The following is a 21672-nucleotide window of genomic DNA, read 5'->3' as shown; positions in this document are numbered from 1 at the left end:
CAGTAAGACAGCCACTTCCTCTGAATGGCACTTCCACCCGGTACAGGTCGAAAGTAGACTTTATGATCTTGAAAAGGCAGAGTATGAGTAGCATCTGAAAGCAGCTACACAGGGTGAGCTTTCATCTACACAGGGTGAGCTTTCATCTACACAGGGTGAGCTTTCATCTACACAGGGTGAGCTTTCATCTACACAGGGTGAGCTTTCATAAACAGAAAGACTGGATAATGCCTCTGGTGCAACAAAAACATTAAATTTTTCAGATACAGATTGAATAGGTAAAAACAAGATATCTGCTTCTCTCAGACTTTTCTGTGACGCCTGCAATCTCTTTACTGAGCCACGTCTATATGTCTTCTTTTTAGGCACTTCCATTTGGCTTTTGTCTTCTGAAACTGAACTGCTTTTCAAAGACATTTTGTAGTGCCTAGAAATAACACAAACAATATTCTTGACATCAGTGATACCCACTGAAGATTGCTTGATGCTCTTAATGCAGATAGTTCTAATGCTGTTTCCCTCAATTATGCATAACAATTTCTTATATCTCATCCTTATCATGCTGTCCTACAGTCTTTTCATTATAAACAACCTCATATATAATGATGCCAACATGGTAAGATAGCACAAATACCAAGATCCCAATATAATTATGCCATCCCGTATAACTATGATTAACACAGTATTATAAAGACAAGGCCATCTTACTTCAATATTGTCATGCCACCCTAGGAAGACCAAATACACATTATTATGGCCATGCCACCTCACCTCAATATAATCATGCCATCCTACTTCGTTAAAATCATTCCAGCCTATAATGTCAACCATATACATGCCATCCTAAATCACTATAATCATGCCAGCCTATAATGTCAACCATATACATGCCATCCTACTTCATTATAATCATGCCAGCCTATAATGTCAACCATATATGTGCCATCCTACTTCATTATAATCATGCCATCCTATAATGTCAACGATATACATGCCATCCTAGTTCGTTATAATCATGCCATGCCCTCAAACATGCCATTCCCTCAAAATATATTAATTCTATCCAATGATCACATAATTATGAACATTATATAAGCTCATAATAATGATATTCCATTAACAAAGGCGTTTTACTCATGTCATGCAAACTTATTATACGCTTTCTGAGTGGCTTGCTAAAATGAATCTTTAGAAACAATAAAAATATTACTATAGAGAAATGTTTTCCTACCTGTAAATAATGAGTATTTTTATCTTTGATTGATCCTGGATTCTTAATCTGGGTGCTGCTCAATTCAAGATTGGTCAAGTTTTTCAGATTGCAAATGGGGCCCAGTGTGTTTTCTGTATTGTAATTAGAGATACTCACTTGTTTTGGTTTTGGATCTGGATTACCTTCGGGTTTTGGTTTTGGTTTTGCCAAAACCGCCCTCGCGTGTTTTGGTTTTGGTTTTGTTTTGCTTTTTTTGACAAAATCTTTTGGGCTAAAATTACATAATTTAGCTATTATTTTTTACCTACAGTATTATTAACCTCAATAACACTAATTTCCAGTCATTTCCAGTAAATGTTTAGCACCTCACAGGTCACAATATGATTTTCATATACTTTCACCCACAAGACTGTGCCATAGCTCACCCCCAAATAGTTGCCAGTGTTCAGTGCTTCAACAGAAGTAATCGGCCTTGAATTTATTGTTCAAAGTCTTGTCTCACATTGTATTGGGCCATAGCATTATTAATAGGCCTGGCATTGTTCTTTAAAGTGTAGTGACATTGTACTGTGCCATCGATATGGATTCACATCAGTCAAGAGCAGACCAGGAGCACCAAGCAGCTGCTGGCACCAGTCATGATGATAGGAATGTCTCTACGTCTTCTGCTAAAGCCTATGTTAAAGACTGAGGTGCATAGTGTTTTTAAAGTGAGGGAAACCAAAATGTAAAAAAACACAATTGACCTTGGAAAATTAAAAAGCACCTGTAATCAAGGCAAGTTTAACTGCAGAAAAAAATTAAATTGCCAACATGCCATCGCACACGCAGTGGCAAGGAAAGAGTAAGGTCTTTCTGTATGAGTGCTAGTTCTGCAACTTTCCTTGAGGCATCTTCTTATAAGTTCAGTTATAACGTTGCAAGACCTTGCAGCATGGTGCCTTTGCGGTGTTCTTCCACAGTCCTAAAACATACTAATCGGTTATCTGGCTGCGTGTGTGTGTGTGTGTGTCTATGTTAGGATTTTAAACTGTAAGCTCCGAATGGGGTAGGGACTGATGTGAGCTAACATAACTTATAACTATATCTTATAACTATCTACATAACTAACATAACTTATAACTATATCTTATAACTATCTACATAACTAACATAACTTATAATGGTTCTCATCTGCTCTGTACAGCGAAGCGCAATTACTGGCGCTATATAATTAGCTGTTGCAGATGAGGATGATGACAGGGACGTGCAGGAGATGCTGTCTGTGGCTGGAAAAAATTCTGGACTTTACCGCCATTCTACAACAGCATGTAGGAGATTGCAGCTGCTACCACAATAATACAATTTGCCCTGTCACCAACTGAAGCAAGAGGTGGGAACAACGTGGAATTCCACCCTTTGTATGCTTAAGTGGATGGAGGAACAGCGAAAGGCCATCCACGCTTACTCTACACCCCATGGGAAAAAAGGGGGAATGTATTTTAGTCCAGCGCAGTGGAGAATAGTTTCAGTGTTATTTATGGTCCTGAAAGTACTATAAAAAGTCTACTGTAAAGTGAGTTCAGCACAGCTACCTTGATTCCATTCATTAGACTTTTTGGAAAAAAAAATTGTGAATATCAGACTGATAGATCAAGTACTTTATTTGCTTTACCAGGATCTAGGAGTTATTAACATTTTTAAATCTGATCACTACATTTTGGCGACTGTGTTTGACCCTAGGTTTAAGAGTTGTGTTATATTTATTTCCAAATGACACATATCTCAAGAGATGCAATGAGTTGCTGGTCAGCCAGTTGACAGCTCAAGTAGTACATGACACCACAAGGTATTCTCCTTCAGTTTCTATTGTGACTGCAGCTAGGAAAAAAATTGCTACCTTGGGCTGAGTTTGTTTATAATAATCACACTCATGAAGGGATGTCTATGTCCCCTTTTTTCATCCTATATGGTTGTCACCCTCGGCTTTCGGTACTTTCTTCCATCCCCAGTCCAGAGTTTCCTGGTGTTGACTCACTATTATGAAAGTTTTCAGACATCTGGACCCAAGTAGAAACAAATTTGATCAAAACTTCATCTTGCTACAAACCTGCAGCTGAAAAAAGACATACAGCTCCTAGTTTAGTTCCAGGGGACAAAGTGTGGTTATCCACCAGGAATCTTCGCTTATGAGTACCCAGCATGAATTGTGCTCCATTTCATGAGACCGTTCAAAATCCTCCAAAAGGTTAGTCCCGTGCACTTCAGGTTGGATTTAACAGCCTCATAATGTGTCTCTAAGGTGTTCCACATTTTCTTATTCAAACCTCTTGTACTTAATTAGTTACCCCTAGAAGTGATCCTCCTCTGTAGCAGTTGACCAGCAAGAGGAATATGAGGTGAGCCATATTTTGGACTCCCGTGTTTCTAAAGTTGGTCTTCAATTCCTTGAGGATTGGAAGGTATACGGTCCTGAAGAACGTTCTTGGGTCAAGTCCTCTGACCTGTGATCATGCGCTCTGTCCTGAGACATGCTCTGCTCTTCAGCTCAGCTTTTTAAATCAGCTCAGTGCACAGACCTGTGCCAGAGTATTAGTCTCCATATCTTTACTCCAGCCTTCCTGTGCATATTGTGGCTGATTCCTCTGTATCCTGACCTGGACTGTTCCTGACTTTTCTTCTGCCTGTCGTTTGGTATTGTGTATTCCTGATTGTTGCTGACCCAGCTTGTTATGACAATTTTTCAATTTCCTTCAGTCCATTGTGTACCAGTCCCAGTTACGTTGACCAATCCGCACTTCAATATCAGCTCTTCTCGCCTGAAGGCAGCGCAGAGGGCCGCGACCTGTAAATTTACCTGCAGAAAAGCCCAAACCTCTTTGCGAGGGTCCCTGGTGAAAAATGATGGTTCATTACGCTTCGCTCCTCTATTACTCCCAGCGAAAGATAATCGACTATATCTGCTAGAATTGTGACACTGTGCTTTCAGAGTGCTACTGCTTACCACTGTTGTTTCATATGGTTATTTGAGTTACTGTCTCTCTTCTGTCAGCTTCAACCAGTCCGGCCATTCTCCTCTGGTCTCTGTCATTAAAAAGGTGTTTTCACTCACAGAACTGCCGCTCATTGGATGTTTACTGTTTTGAGCATCATTCTCTGTAAACTCTAGAGACTGTTGTGCATGAAAATCCCAGAAGATCAGAGATACTCATACCACCCTGACTAGCACCAACAAACATTCCACAATCAAAGTCACTTACATCACATTTCTTCCCCGTTCTGGGGTTTGGTTTGAACAACTATATATATATATATATATATATATATATATATATATACACATATATATATATATATATATATATATATATTTTATATATATATATATATATAAATATATATATATATATATATATATATATATATATATATATATAGAGCTAGATATTATAATTAATAAACATAAACATTGTGGATGCAAGACATGAAGGCTCAACGAGGGTCCAATCACTGTTTTGCAAATATATGAAACTATTTTTTTTAAATTAAAATATTACCATATACATTAGTCATGGAATCGCAAATATTATCTCAAATCCCACAATATGCAATTAACTATTGCTGTACAATAAATCTAGTTTTCAATATTTTGTGTAATTTTTTTAAAAGAAAATATTCATCAAGGAACATATATACACATTTTGAGTGTATTGTACGCAAAATTACTCTGCGCATGCACAGTACTAGGAGATACGCAAAAGACAATTACTGCAACCTACAGTTTCGGGGACTGAACGGGTTGGGAAAGGAACATTTTGCCGTAGTCAATTTACAGTAGGGGGGGTGGCAAACTCAAGTGCACACAGCCACGTCTGAATCCAGCTCTGGCCATCTTAAAGTTGCTTTTCCGCCGTATCCCTTGCTTTAGCTAAAGGGCTAGGCTAAGTCCTGATCAGTAGTGTCTTGTATGCATGCTCTGACATGTTTTTGCAATCACAAGCAACTTTGAAAATGTGTTCATTGTATTAAAAATGTATATTCAGTAGACATTAACAACATCCTAATAAATGTAATTCATGGGGGATTTTTTTTTTGTTACATTTTTTTTACTGTTTTATCACTAATGCCTCTATTATTAACAGGTGACATTAATTCAATATTTTTATTTCCTGTGCGTTCTTTTGCGAATTTATGATCCACATAGATAGTGGACATATCCTGCAGTATCATGTCTAGTAGAGGATAGCAGACGTACACCTCATTTCAACAGCACACGTATCTTGAGATCTGTGCCTTGATGAATTCGGGAGTGCGCATAGAGAGATACGTGCTTTTAATACGCGTGCCATTAGGAATTAGGCCCTATATGTGCTAGCTATCTGCAGCACTGCCTGTCATATTATTTCCTGAAGCAAATTGCAGTAGTAATTTAACAGGTACATTATACAATGTACAATAAAACTGTGAGTGCTGTATACCAATAAAGATAACCTGAGTAATCTTAAAGGGAAAAAATGATAATGAAGGTGGATTTTCCCAAAAGAGCATAATTATTTCCCTGTCATACTATATGATGTTTACAGTCAGTTACTTGTCAAACACCATTTGTGGTTTCTCTATTTATAGCAAATTACTCTTCTGCTATAACTGTGAGTCACATCTGATGTGTTTTATTATTGTATCTTTTTGGGTGGATTGCAAAATGCATCTTGTAAAATCATACAAAATAAATATTGAATTACACAATAATCAGTCTCAGCTTTACTATATAAAAGATGTAATTTAGTTTCACTGTATCTAATCTGTGTACGTTAAATATAAAGTATGTGTACATCATAAATTTCCAAATTGAATTACAAGCCATTTAAGCTTACTTCCTGGGTTGATAAACTTGAGCGCAGTGGGTGACAGGTTTTCTGAACCTAGACCAGTGACTGTGTCAGGTTGCGGCTACTTTCACAGACTCTACGTCTGCTTTTTGCACATTTACGATGAAGCATCTTTATGAGGTATTTGCAAATGTGTTATACAATATGCAGGGCCTGATTAAGGGTTCTGGTTGCCCTAGGATAACACACCCTTAGCGCCACCCCCTCCGCCACCCCAATGCATAGGCATATAGGAATACCACTGAATATGAATATTCAGGAGTATTTTCCAGTATTCAAATTTAGACAGATTGTGCCGTTGTCTCTCACCTGTTCTTGCTCTTCTCTCTTGCTTGTTCTTACAGCTTTGTTGTCTTCTCGCTATTCTCTGGAAGGTTGGGGTCCTATTTTGAAAATGCAAAAATTGCCATTCATTACCCCCCCTGCTGCCACTTTCATTACCTCAACCCGCCCTGCACCCACTTTCAGTACCTCCAACACTGCAGCCATTCCCCCCATCTGCCCCCTTCAGCCATTTTCCATAACCTCCCCTGCAGCCAAAAAAAAGTAAAACAGTCTTTAGACTTTAGGGAAAAAATATAAGAGCTGTATGTATAATTTAGAGTTTGGTGGATAGGTACTTGTTAGGTTGACGGGTAGGATTTTGCATTGGGCCAACAACAAGGGTAAAAGTTTTTAGGATTAAGATTAATAGGTTGAGGTTGCTTTTCTATATAATTTTGTTATTATTTAACCCATGTATTGTGGTTACTCTGTAGTTCATTTGAAAGAGTGGACTCCTCTCTAAAACAACAGGACTCTTTTCTTTCTAGGACACAGGGAGAAGGGGGCTGAAGTAGAACGTCTTAGAGCCTCTTCATTCTAGGCTCCTTTACTAGGGAATCTACTAACGGACCCCTCTCATGATGGAACCAGGGCAAATGCTTCTAAATAAAAGAACTGGCCACATATACAAATGTATACATAGCATCTGCAGATAGGATGGGGTGACTTCTCAAGTTTTATTAATCATCATTCATGGCAACAGTGTGTAGCACCTACAGTTACTTAAAAAAAAAAGTGTCTGCATATATGTACATGTATGCCCTGTTTGTCTGCTTTTCTTGTATTTTCTGCTTCAGTATGTAAATAATAAGTACACTTACCTACCTTTCTCCCATACTTTTGCACGCTGCTTCCCACTTATGTTCCTATCATTGATGCAGCAGGAGATGCTTGATCAGTGAATACTACAATCAACCTGTGTTTCTTTCTGCATCATTGTATTAGGAGCATTCTGGTAAGATCAACTGATAAGTACTGGGCATGAAGAAGCGTTCATATCACCTTTCTCCCTAGTACCCCTATCCCACTCACCAATATGCTCCTGATATGCAGGATAAACCACACAATGCATATGTCATTCACCACTCATCTCCTCCTGCATTACTGTCAGGAATTTCAGTTAGAAGCACCAGTGAAAGGTGCAGGGCGGGTGGCTAGTGCATGGAATGAAATGAATGAAAGTTGTGTTGCATAAGCATCCCTCAGCCATAAAACATCAAGTAATGGTGCTTAGATAGCATGAGTGCAAGGAATGGTCAGTTAGAACACGGCGAGAATCAATCTGTATTCAGAAAATGTAACAACTGTCATAACTCCAAATCATTTGAAAGGATGATACCTCTATTCAGCGTAAAGAAGAACTCCACTAAATCATTTTTTGACTTAACCCTTGCGGCCCCTAATCATTCAGAAGAGACTCACTCCTGTCAGCACATACAGTTGAGACTAAAACTGAGGTGCAAATGACGATTAGAGACATAATTTGTCCAATGAGCAGCACCCGCAATCTGCATCTGCCGCAGTTTCAATCCAAACTACAAGTGATAACATTTGGGGGTTTCTTCCAAACTCACGTGGTCCTGAGTTACTTTGGAGGAAGTAGTTCATTCCCAAATTAATGTCCATCTTTATATGTTTATTATTACTTGTTTAGTGCTTTGCAGTGTATGTAGCTCTGTATAATAAGCAGAGTTTAATATTATTTTATAATTGTGCTTGTATGGTAGAGAATTTTCTAAGTTCCATTGGGACAGATGTGAATAATTAAAGATATTCTCTGTAAATTGTTTTGAAATATGGTGGTGCAATATAAATAAACAATAATAATATGTTGGCTCTATTTATCTCACAGTTGTCAAATGGTAGAGAGGTCAGAATACCATTGCTTACACTTTTCAAATACAGAATACAAGAGATGTATCCATTGAAAATAAAATCTTTTTGATTTGTTTGCAACACTGTAAGCTCACCTAGTCATTAATAAAAATAGACATGTAGTCTATTCAATGGCAATTAATGTTTCCACAACCGAATAATATTAAAGTGATTTTTCCCAATTAAAATCATTGTGCTGGGTACTGCAAACTAGTGGAGTAAACCTGGGTAAACACTACAGAAAATTACTGCAGATGTGATTTCTGTAATGATTTTACCAACTGAAAGTCCCCATGAGCATGCAGATTTATGTGTTCACACCTACACGATTTACCTTCAGATACGTGCTCTTCATTTGTCATAATCATATGCTGAAATGATCATGACTCTGCACACTCTATAGAGATCTGCCTACACTGCTGGTCATGAGTGACTACACACTTCCACATTTGCCTGACATAGAACCCTTAGCCATACACGTACGGGACTTAAAGTCCTGTCAAGGCATAACTATTGAAGCCATGGAAATGAAACTTCACTGTTTGCTGATGACCTTTTTCTTTTTACAGCTCACCAGGAAGACAGTGACAGATTTCTTTAGAAAATGTAAGCAGTTTGGGGTGTCTTCAGGCTATAAGTTCAGCATTTTAAAATCAGAGGCAATGGTGCTAGGACAGTAGCCATAAGAGATAAATTTGCCTATGGTTGTGAAAATGTATCCTCAAATCTCTGATCTATACACTAATATTATTAACCCACTTGTCAAAATTAAGTGAGAACATGGTAAGAGGACATCTTTACCTTTATCTCACAGGAGATCAGCTCTAAGTATAATGATTTCATTTGCAAGGTTGCTTTACCTCTTGTACATTTTACTAGTGCATAGTGCAGATGGGATGGCCCTACATAGCGCATTCACTGCTACTTACGTGGCATACATGGGAAGACATACCTCACAAGATAGAATATTTTCAGGAAAGATACTTTTATAACTTGGAAAATAGTACGAGTACTTTCCAGTTATTGTACTTGAGATGCTCTCCAATCACCCAAACCCAGGTTTCATTCCAGAAGTGTTGGACGAGCGATTTTATGTGTGGAAAAAAAAGGTTTCGAATATTTTGGGAGACATCTTTAATCAGGATAGTACATAAAAATTGCCACTGCAAGATCTTATATTGAAATATGTATTAAACTCTGCTAATGTTTTTTTTTACTATGGCCAAGTATCTTAAACATTTACATTTTTTCTTGGCAAAAGCTAAATATAACAATTTTGGCAATATAATTTTATTAGTCAAATCAGCTATAAGTATTGCATTTCTGAAATTTCCCACAAACTGTTGACCCAATTTTTCCAGCAAACCTTTCCAAAGTGGCAGAAGGATTTTCCTAGCATGTGGAATATTAAAGATCTCTTGAAGGGACTGCGTAAGATACAAAGGCAAATGACTTCTGGCTTGGAAGGAGACATATGTGTTTCCTGGATTTCCATTTTCCTACAACCTTCCTTTGTAAGGGTATTCAGCACTTTACCGTGGACCTTCTCACAGCTGCTGGCACCATATCACCTCTGCAGGCAGACTCTCTATCCTAACTGTCCTACCTTCCCTTTGCTTTGATTCCCTCAAAACTGCTTGCTACCATACCATCATGGACATTACACTTAGTGCTCCAGTGCAATCAAACTCTACTTAACTCTTTGCTTTCCATAAGGTAACAAAGAAAAAAAGAAGGGGTCTCGCACTGGGCTACTCCATAGTATTAATACACACACCGCAGCTGTAAAAGAGGGGTTAATTGCTAATCCCCACTAGAAACAATGAACACCACAAAAGAAACAGCGATTCGAGGTGTTTAATAGGTGGATAATCAATTTAAAAAATGAATATAAAGCATGGCAAAACACATATACATAAGTTTAACCAGTGGTAATATGGTAAAAATGTTTAATAATTCAAGATATAGCAGCTTGTTGCAAAAACCAATCAAAAATAACAATGTATTCGGCAATAATGTGGCTGCTGCTCCCTGTATATTTGATCAATAAAATACAACAAGGCGCATTGGGCAAGACAATATGACCAAATAATTCTTTGACCTTCCAATACAAAAAATAGGAATGAAAATATATTCTATATTCCTTCCTATCTCTTTTGTTCTCCAAAACGGGATAATAAAATCATGTGGTACTACAATAAACTTGCGAAAATCAGCTGGTTATTGTTGTCCTATTCTGATGTCATATCCTGTGTTACCTGTGGATTCTTCCTCCTGCCTTGCTCCTCTGGTTCATGCTGCCTGGAATCTGTTCATACCCCTGCTTCCCTGCATTAGCTGTGTACCTGCTTGTTTCTGGACATTTATATTATTTCCTGCACCAGCCTGCACCTGCGGTGGTGCACAAGCCGGAGGAGAGTGACCTGTACAGCGGTGATTACCCGGGACTATTCTAACTACACGCTGACTTCTCATTCCTATCTGGTACGAGTCCATCAGTTGTTTTAAGCTTGGATCTTATATGGAAAGAGATTCTTTGATGTTTTAATGCTTTTATGTTGTGTGTTTTTTACGAAATAAACCCTGAAGATAATATGCCAGATTCTTAATAGTACTTAATAGTCAGCACACAGTTTGAATTGGTATATATATTTTTGGACGTAGAATTGAGATACAGAGTTTATGTATAAGTGCAATTACTAACTGGGTGTCCTTTTTCTTCTGTCCTATTCCGTCCATCCAATCATTTGGAGACACCACAAAAGAAGAGAGGATTTTACTGCATGACATCCACTTTGATAAACACCTATTAAGAATATTCCATTTTTTTCTGAAAGGATTGACTTCTCTTATTTATGGACATTGTGGACTATCTATTTATTTGGTTCAACAGTCTTTTATGCCAAGTTTATTGTAGTACCACATGATTTTATTATCCCGTTTTGGAGAACAAAAGAGGAATATAGAATATATTTTCATTCCTATTTTTTGTATTGGAAGATCAAAGAATTATTTGGTCATATTGTCTTGCCCAATGCGCCTTGTTGTATTTTATTGATCAAATTTATTTTTAATGTAGTGGCATTTATTATATACTTAGGCTGCAAACGGGAGGGAGCGCTGATTTTGGGATAACATTATTTAAAAAATGCTCCCTGTATATGTCTCCACCCGTGTGCTGAGAACATAACCGTACAGAGATTGTAGCCAGAAGCCTGACAGCGTGTCTCCTTGCCGTTCCTTCCGATCTTAGTGGCAAGATCCAGTGAGCTTATAGATGCAGATGGAAAGTAGGTGACTCGTTTCAGAAATTAGTCATAGATTCCCATAAGATCATATATGTACTGATGAAATAAGTACTGGTTTCAATGCACAGCATAAGTGTCCAATCACAAGTAGCAATTGAACAGCAAGTCCCAGCACATAATATCTAACGCATTTCGTCTGAAGACTCAGACTTTCTTACAGACGAAAAAAAGTCTGAGCCTTCAGACGAAATACCCAAACATTTCCTTAGCCCAAGCACTCTGCACCCACACAGCCTTTACATGGCCTTCACCAGCAGCCTTGAAGCATCATGTAGTGACACTTGACGTTGGGGTGCAGTGGCAGGTAGTATTGGGGTGCAGCGCAGGGGCAGCCTGGGTTGGGGGGGGCACAGGGACATTTGCCCCCTGGGCCGATCCCATAGTGGGCTACCTTGAGCTGGGTCACTGGGCCACCTGCATATTTTTCCTTTAAAATGTACCTTATAGGCTACTATAGTTGAGTCTTGGCCCCCGGACTAAAATTTGCCAGCCCTCCCCTGGTTTAGCGGCATGAGGAATCAGGGAGAAGTGGAAGTAAATATCGGGGAACAGCAGATCTCAGTGGGGGGATGAAAGGGGGAGTTTCTGGGAAGGTTTTGTACTGCATCACACAACAATGTGGCATTTACTAAACTACACAGTTCATAATGGCCTTGCAGTGGACCATTTGTGTTTTGTATTGCGATTAAGGATTTTACTCTTATTATGCAGTGTTTCATGGTGCTAACATACATATAAAGTGTTTTTGTTTAAAATAAAACCACAAAAGTGTTTCTTTTTACAACAATTAACTTTTATTACATTATTATGATTATCATGTTTGCAACAATCTGACCAGTAATACAATTGTGCTGTACAAGGAATGCAACAGAAAAGAGTGTGAATGATGTCAACTTACAGTAGACAGAAGAAATGTTATGGTCTGTAATCAAGAATAACAAAATGTTCAGTGACATTACGATTCACTAGAATTAACCTTTCTTTATATAACTCCAATTATGCAGCAGTTTATAGAGAATGTTTAATCATTAACATCAATCCCTGTGCCAGTATACTTGTAGACGACAGGAGGAAGCTCACGTGAACTCCTTCTGGTGGAAACTGAGAAATAAAAAATGCATTAGTCATGATTATCACAGATTCCAAAGACAAATAAAGTATTAACAGAACCCATTCAAAGAAATTATAATTACTTACAAAACAAGATAGTTTTAACACAGCTGCAAAATTGTACACAATATTTAGCACATATTTAATTATGACAATATGGACTGATTTAATACGATAAGTATCTGTATTAATAATTTACCATTTACACTTTTCAAAATATTGCAAACAAATGATTAAAATGTTTTTGAAAATAAGAATAAATGATAAATGTTATATAAACAAACTGTCCTTCTTTACATATATTTCTAGAAAAATACAATTAATTTCCTCATCCCCAAACATTCAGGGGAATGTAAAACATAATACTAATTGCTCAAACAAAATATTTGCAAATAGTGGTGATACTTTGCTCTACTCTGAGACATAATAGAAAGGAGAACATTTCACCCATTTACATAACCTTATGATCTTATCATGTTACAATAGTCCAAGTCTCTGGCTTTAAAACCTTAGGTAAACATCTACATACCTTCAGGTTTCAGTGGTGCAAAAGTAGACATTCTCCATAAAGCCACTTCTACTGAGAAAGGGATTCACCCAATCCAATAATGGCGATTAGCATGTATAGGAAATAATTATACCAGCAAATAATGGTAGGGTACCCAAAATTTCTGTGAACCTATAACCAGGAGATGTTATAGAAGTGTGATATAGAAGGTTTGCTGAACAAGATAACTATTCATAATCTTTATTGAAAATCAATTGTCTGAAAGATTGTGAAAAATAAAAACCATTACATTTATTATTATAGGTCACTTGTGCTTTTCTAATAATATTCATAAACTGTATTTAATAATGAAGAATAAATTCATCCTTATTTATTAACAATTCATCCTTAATCAATTATACATGATGAGAACAGAATCACTAGGATGTTGCAGGCAGGAGAAATGAGGCAGTTGTGAACGAAACAGTAGGTCTATTGAAGTAGCTCAATATGTATAGATCAATGCAGATATCACGAAAGCAGGATAGGAACATAGCAGGTACAAAAACAGGCAGGTCAATATGATATAATCTGGCACAATGATGACAATGCTGTAGGTTACTGGCAGAATAGTTAACCATGAAAATAATAAAATGGTATAGATAAGTCACTGACACAGATGGTTAATGGCGCACAGTATAGTGAAGGTAAGATTACCTGTAGTGTGCTATAGAGAAAGAGTAGTCAGTACACAAACCAACTAATCATAATCAGAAGTTGTCACAATCCAAAGCCAATAGTCAGAGCCAGAAGTTATTGATGTTCAAAGCAGGAGTCAAAGTGAGCAGTTTACAGAAACAAAAACCTAGTGTAGAAAACACTGTCAATGACAATTGATGGTTGGACAGATGGGGACCTTTATCTGAGAAATCCACAATCAGGTTAGGGAGAGGACACGCAATCAATGTTGTTAGATCACCTGACCTCCTCAGATGTAGACAATGTGGAAATGAGAAATCAGAAACACTGTAGTAAAAAGCATATACTCAAAAACAGGCTGGCAAAAGACAAAGCGATTATATGCAAATGATATGCAGATCATAACAATAATTTCCAATTCCTGTTTGCATCACAATGAACCATTTAATTGATATCAATTTTATATTACTACTATGGCCTTCAGTTTGGGGGACTGCTGGTAACTTTATCAAGCAATCTCTGGTTCAAAAATACCAGATTCTACTAGTTTATCTTGAGTAGTCATTCTACAATACAGGTTCCTCAAAACTACCTTTGGACTTCATCATGTCAAGAGGATTTATCAGTTTTGCTCATTGGGCAGCACACCCATTCATACAGGCATTTAGTGATTGTTTGTGCCCCTTCCATTATGTCTGTGAGTAGGACTTGGTAGCAATGTTCATGTGTCTGTCAGTCAATTATGACACAGGCACAATGGAAAAGAACATTCTTCATATTTTATTCAGGCAAGCAGTTCAACTAGTAGCGGAGTGGCTCCAGAATGGTCACAGAGTCACTCCACAGCGATGAAACATCGCAGATCCTCCCCCCGAGAAACCCGCGATGTTGAGGTACTGTAGTACCTGAAAACGTGCGCAGTGTCGAGGAACATTGTGGCTAATTGAATATGTCCCTTCATTTTGTATAAAAGTATCATTTAACTTATATCACTTAAAAAGCTTTTATTTCCAAAGTCATTAAATTTGCTAACACAGGGAATATCTTCACCAGAAACTCCTTACAAGATAAACAAATAAAAAGTGCCATAATTTTATATCCTTTTATGATAGCTATGTCATAATGTCTAAGAATAGAACAGATTCCAAAGCACTCTAGGTCACCAGGATGTATTGCTGAAGTTTCAAACACACAGTTTATAGTTTTCTTTTGCACTTATTCCTGATAAAATTCAGTGATAGTGAAGGCGTTTCATATCGTTATCTTACTGGAAAAAGTGATATCACTGGAAGACAATGTTCATGATATGTAATGAATAACTTTGGGAAAAGTTCAAATATTTAATGGAAAAGCAGCCAACTGTGTGATAGGCACAACTTATTATATCAGAAAATATTGTCAGCATTTAGATATAGTAGAAACCCGTGTAAGTTGATGGCTTAAAGAAGGCTATAATCAAAAATACATTTTAATGTATACTGCAATATTAAATATCGTTGAATTTTGCAACAAAGTTTTAGTCAATCGTATTGTTTAAAACTTTAATATTTTATATTGTGAGATTGTTATATATCCAGTGAATTGTTATATCAGGTTTCTCAGTTACTATGACATTGTTAAATTTTCAGTTAAAAAGAGCCATACTGAATGCCCCCCCTTCTTTCTTTTCTTTTCTGTCCCCCAACCTATACTCTCTCTTTACTCTCCTAGCGACATGCCCCACCATCTGTCTGCCTACATCTCCATCCGACTCTTTCTCCTTCTTTTTCTATCTTTAGCCTTCTGAAAAATTAGTTCAACATCTGTTGCTAATAACCTTCTAGAAGAACACCCTCTGTTGTTTTTGTGTGCTTCCATCCCTACTTATTACATCTGTTTATTTTGTGCTACTTGGCTTTTGAGTGTTTGGACACACACTGACTTTTTATGTTGTCTCTACACTGTTGTTATTGGCTGAACCTTGAATAAATAAAGTTTTAATATATATACACATATATATATATATATATATATATATATATATATATATATATATATATATATATATAGATAGATATAGATATAGATATAGATATAGATATAGATATATATATATATATATATATATATATATATATATATATATATATACACATACACATTATCAGATCTTCCTGTCATTACTCTCTTACAGGAGTAAAATCTGTAGGGGGTAAATATTTTTTAGACATACTAAACTAATTGCTATTACTATGACTTAAGTATTATGTCAACCACAGTGATGACATTTTATTTCAGGGTTATGATGTCATTTTTCTGCACTTTACTTCCCCCCAAAATTCCCCAGCAGAAAAACATATCCCTGTTTCCTGGGTGTAAACTATCCATGTAACGCCCACACAGACTTCCTTAAACATGACAATTGTATAAGAATTCACATATTTGGACTTTCATATAAATATCTCTTCAACCAAGTCAGAATTATACTCACCAGAAAACAACAGCTCACAGAACTGTAAAACATATCTTATTCAAGATGCTTTCTACAGCTATTCATGTAAGTACTATTTTCAAAGATGTATATGTAAATATGTTAAAACTTTGGTAAATTAATCTGCTAAACATTCAAAGATGTTTATGTAAATACATTAAAGATTTTTTTTGTAAATTAACATGCTCAACAATATTCACTAAACCTAAAAATATGCAATTTGAAATTTTATTTTTGTTTCACATTTATGATTTTTATTTGTATTCTGTTATTTACTATAATATTCTATACTTAAATATTATTTAACAATATCAACTTTTAGCCTCTCATGTAAAACAATATACGTATACCAGACTTCTCAACATGATCCATTGAGACCTGACTGAATAGGGGCACATGAAGGTGTGCGGGTGTGTATAAGTTTGGAAATGTAGTTCGTTAGGCTGAGAACAGATTTGTTAGTTGGAGTTAGGAAGATGGAAAGGTAGCTTAGGTAGTTACCAAAGCATTGTATAACAATTGAATCAACTCTATTTATTCAAAGTTCAGAAGGTAATATCAAATAAGGATGTTCTCATTGCAATAAATATATAAGCATTCAAATATAATAGTAATAAGTGTAAATATTTGTAGTGTATAAGAATGAGGGAACATTGACATGGCATTGATATTGCAATTAAAAGGTCTATAGTAGTAGATGCTGAACAATTTTTAAATAGAAGGAAAAGAAAAAAGAGTTTAGATAAAAGAGTGGTGTGACGTGCCGCTATGAAGAAATAGTGGAAAAGAAAGAAGAAAAAAAAAAAGGGGAAAGAGAGAGAAAGGGAAAGGGTGAACGGAGAGGTAAGGAGTAGGAACCAGAAGGATCAGGACTAGGAGCTTAAATAATTATGTTAAAAAGGGATTCTGGATATGGATGTAGGAAGGCGTTGTGTAACAATTCAGTACACGGCTCAATGTGTGTGTATAAAGAGCATGGACCAAAAGAGGTGACTTATAATATCCTTATTATCTGTAGCAACAAGAACATTATTACTTAAACTGTTAACTATAGCAGTGTTCCTAAGAATAAAACGGGATACACCAAACATGCAATAGAAGAAGACACAGATTGTGAAGGTGGAGCAGCCTCTGGTGTCTGTAACAAGCAGTACAATGTAATATAGCTTCATAGGACACTGTGTTGTTGAAAGTAGAGCTGTGTGTAGGTTTTGCTGCATAAATAATACTTTTAAACTTTGCATATTCACCCAATATATAACATGTGAAACATTCTGGTACCTAATTATAAAGTTAAGGTAGTCTTAAAAAGCGTACTACAATAAAGAAACAATGTACTTACAATATTTCTATCACTGTTAGACCACAAAGAAACTGCATCAACTATCAAGGCACATTCACAAGTCGACTGCGAAAGGTAATTATCCAAAAAATACAATATTCAAGGTTCAGCACTGCAATAATTCTATCTTTAAAGTTACTACTTCAATTTATGTATATATTAAAAGGGTAACATTGGTTTCGTCTTGGATTGGAATGGATTGTTATGGTGACAATGGCATATTATCCTTTGAGATGTTCCATACCAATCTGCTTCTACTCCTGATATTTCAAATGGCTAAAGAAGGAACTTTACAGATTAATTATGTATTTGTAGGCACACATAAAGCACAGCGTATATATTCCACATAAGTACTACAAAGCACAAAATACAGTGTAGATACCACTATAATGAATTTAAAAGGTGGAAAAAACACTTTTTTGAGCCTTTGGCGGAATTACCCATAAAGAGGCTCTCATCATGTTAAAAATAGGCACCATTTAAAAGGAAAGGGTGAAATGGGTAATAAAGGAATGGAAGGAATGTTAGTGTGCTATCTTTCTTTTCAGTGGCTGTTGGAAACCAGTTAGAAGAAACTGTCACAAACAGTTTTACTTCATTTATCCATGAGATTCGCCCCGAACACCTCTCTGATGTTGTGCGTCACAGAAGTAAGCGCATGATCCTGGACAACATTGGGGTTGGACTGGTTGGCAGCACAACACATGTCTTCAACATTGTGGTGAAATACTGCCAGGTAAGTTGATTACTTTTCATCGACACATTCAGCTTTGTCCCCAGATCAGTAAAAACCAACAACAAGCTAGTAAAACAAGTGAGGGCGTTTACAATTATGTCAGTAATATGAGAATATGTGAAGGGCTTTGAGCACCTCTTCCAAATTATACAAATTACATTTGATTTAGTGTTGCTTTAAATATTGTCATGATGTTTTTTTAGGATCTGCATTTTTCAACATATGGAAATTCTGCCCTTTGTTCGGTCTATGGACATAAAGGTTTAAAGCTCTCTCCAACCCTGGCTGCCTATGCCAATGGAGTTGCTGTAAGTAAACTTTAAACAAATAATACAAATAATGATTATACAACTGTATGGTGCATCTAATCATTTCCCTGGTAACATAGGCTCACTCCATGGACTTTGATGACACGTGGCATCCTGCCACTCACCCTTCTGGCGCTGTGCTTCCTGCCATCCTGGCACTGTCTCAGATTCTTTCACAAGGCAGAAGAGTCAGTGGTGAGGAATTGTTGACAGCTTTTAATGTGGGGATTGAAATACAAGGAAGACTAATGGGTTTCTCCAGTGAAGCAAAGAGCATTCCTAAAAAGTGAGTCATTTGTGAAATATTTATCCCATTATTTTACAAAGTATGTTTAAGTGTTTACTTAAATACAGAAGTACACATTTATTATGAAAGTGTCGTTATTGTTTATTATGAACAAATATGTGTAACTGTCTGTATAGTTTCACCCAGATTTTATGTGCAAACTGAGTGAATGGATTAGATAGGTCTGCAGTTATTTTGAAGCTGTGGACAAAAATATTCCCTGCAATAAGAGGTACTGCAGCTTTAAACAAATCGCAGAATGTTATTTTCTTTGGGTATTGGAGACTACAGATATGCCAGGAAAATAACACTGCAGGGAAAGCAATGTCCCAGATCCCAGATCTGTGCCTGTAATATCCCTGCCACTATCCCCCTCTCCTCCTGTGTGCTGGAATCCAATTTTCTTGGAACAGATCTCTTGTTCATCTCAAACCCATCATCTCCTGTCTCCTGCAATACACACAGCTCATCTAGAGACATATTGTTACTTTATGAATAAATTAGCTTGGAGTTTTTCATTTCATGTAATTTTCTCCCTTCATTACTGAATTTATATGTTCAAGAGTTTTTGAGCATCTCTTAAGTCTTATCATGCAGTATATAATACATAGATTATAATAAAACATTACATTTATACAACCACATCACTCCACCCCCACAGACACATCATGCTACCCCCCTGTCCCATTATGACAACCCAGTCCTCCTTACTTACCTGTGCTGTGCTTGAGCTGCTGAAATCCATCAGAGTGAGCAGGAGCTCTCGCGAGATTTAGATCTCCTCTGCTTACTGAGAAAATTAAAAGAATGACCAGGCTGCTTGCATCCAGTGGAGCCCCATCCCTCTTGACGCCCCTGTATATATACATATCTATCTATCTATATATATCATGGCGACCCCATTTGTTTGGAACAGTGCTTCCTATTGGGTGTAAAATACAATATAACTGTTTGCAATATATGTTATTCTACCAACTATTTTTACATGCAGTTGTTACATAAATACATAATATAATAATGTTTTCTCTATACAGATTTCATCCACCTTCAGTTGTTGGCACTATGGGAAGTGCTGCAGCATCAGCCAAACTCCTTTCATTAGATAAAGATCAATGCACTCATGCCCTGGCAATTGCAGCCTCACTCGCTGGTGCTCCTATGGCAAATGCTGCCACCCTGGCTAAGCCCCTGCACATTGGCAACGCCACTAGGTTAGGTCTTGAAGCTGCTATTCTGGCTGCTAATGGCATGGAGGCCAATACTCTTATACTTGACGATGTGCCTGGCTGTGCTGGCTTTAGTGCTTTTTATGGCGATTATCAGCCTAAGCCATTATCTCCACCAGGAAAACATTACGAATTTCTTCTTGAGAAGCAAGATATTGCATTCAAGTCTTTTCCTGCACATCTAGGAATGCACTGGATAGCTGATGCTGCTATTTCAGTTAGAAATAGATTTGTCCATCAGTATGGCTCATTCAATCCATCTGCTATTCAGTCCATTGTTCTTAGAATCCCAGTATCTAAATACATTAACAGGCCCTATCCTGACTCAGAGCACCAGGCTCGTCATTCTTTCCAGTTCAATGCCTGCACCGCACTTCTGGATGGTGAAGTTAACATCAGTTCCTTCCATGAAGACACCATGTTTCGCAAAGATCTCCAGAATCTCCTCAGCAAAGTGGTGGTGGAGCATCCTCAAGATAATGAAGCTAATTTTGACAAGATGTATGCAGAAGTGGCTCTGCTGCTGAAAAATGGGGATGTGATGTTTGGGAAATGTGACACTTTTTATGGACATTGGAGAAAACCTCTGAGCCGGGAATCACTTTTGAAGAAATTCTTGTCTAATGCCAGACATGTCCTGCAGGAAGACCAGGTTCAAGGTGTAATACAGATAGTAGACAATCTAGAGAGTGTCAAAGACAGCTCCCTGCTACCATTGTTACTTCAATAACTCCTTACAAGCTTTATTTTTATTTATACTTGCCTAGTTTTTCTTTTGGAAATTGAAAATTGCTAGCAGAACGCCATTTGAAAATGTAAATGAAAAAAACACATAAAATATTCTATTAATCTGTTTACGGGAATTCTAAAGCGGGACTTTAGGATATTATTTATTTAGTTTACTAGCCACATTACCATGATGCCCCTTTGGCCCGCCTGCACTGTGAATTTTTTTTTTAGCATGGCCGATGCAATCCCTGACATTCCGAGATCCCACTCTGAATAGAGCAGAGACTGGAACAGGCGCAGGTTTATAAGTCCCACACGAATGTGTGGAACTTAAGGGCTTCACTGTTCATGTGCAACCTCCGGTAGTGGGTGCTGGAGAGTCCAGCACCGGCCCTGTTCATCTCCCTCTCTCAGTGGTTCAATTACATATACATAGAATGTTGATAGCATATTAACACCTTTAAGACCTATTATTAAGTCTATTTAATGTTTTACTGGTTTTCTGTTTATCACCCATATCTGCTGCTAGTTCATTCCTTGTCATTTATTCTGTATAAATGAGATTGCCGACCATCTTCTCAATGTAACATTTTTACTACTGAATTAATGTAATTTACTAATTATTTAGATATCCGTATTCTCACGTATATGGGAATTCTGAAAATGTTGTTCCTTAAAGTGTCATCATCAC

The 21672-nt window shown here is 37.0% G+C and overlaps 1 protein-coding gene across 1 annotated transcript; it reads left to right on the top strand.

Moving 5' to 3' along the window:
• The first annotated feature begins 16399 nt into the window (after window positions 1–16399).
• On the top strand, window positions 16400–20982 carry LOC142101615 (cis-aconitate decarboxylase-like). The gene is made up of 6 exons (XM_075186025.1): window positions 16400–16420; window positions 17717–17771; window positions 18245–18432; window positions 18636–18740; window positions 18821–19026; window positions 20061–20982. The coding sequence occupies exons 1-6, from the start codon at window positions 16400–16402 to the stop codon at window positions 20980–20982; spliced, it is 1497 nt and encodes a 498-aa protein (XP_075042126.1).
• The last annotated feature ends 690 nt before the right edge of the window (window positions 20983–21672 follow it).

This window comes from Mixophyes fleayi, chromosome 9 (assembly GCF_038048845.1).
Source record: "Mixophyes fleayi isolate aMixFle1 chromosome 9, aMixFle1.hap1, whole genome shotgun sequence".
Taxonomy (NCBI): domain Eukaryota; kingdom Metazoa; phylum Chordata; class Amphibia; order Anura; family Limnodynastidae; genus Mixophyes; species Mixophyes fleayi.
The sequence above is the reverse complement of the archived record's forward strand: the minus strand, read 5'-3'. Positions and strand labels throughout refer to the sequence as shown.

Coding starts and splice junctions, on each gene's coding strand:
- LOC142101615 (XM_075186025.1), top strand. CDS start 16,400: ATGCTTTCTACAGCTATTCAT. Junction 16,421..17,716: donor TGCTTTCTACAGCTATTCAT/GTAAGTACTATT, acceptor TATCACTGTTAG/ACCACAAAGAAACTGCATCA. Junction 18,741..18,820: donor CCTATGCCAATGGAGTTGCT/GTAAGTAAACTT, acceptor CTGGTAACATAG/GCTCACTCCATGGACTTTGA.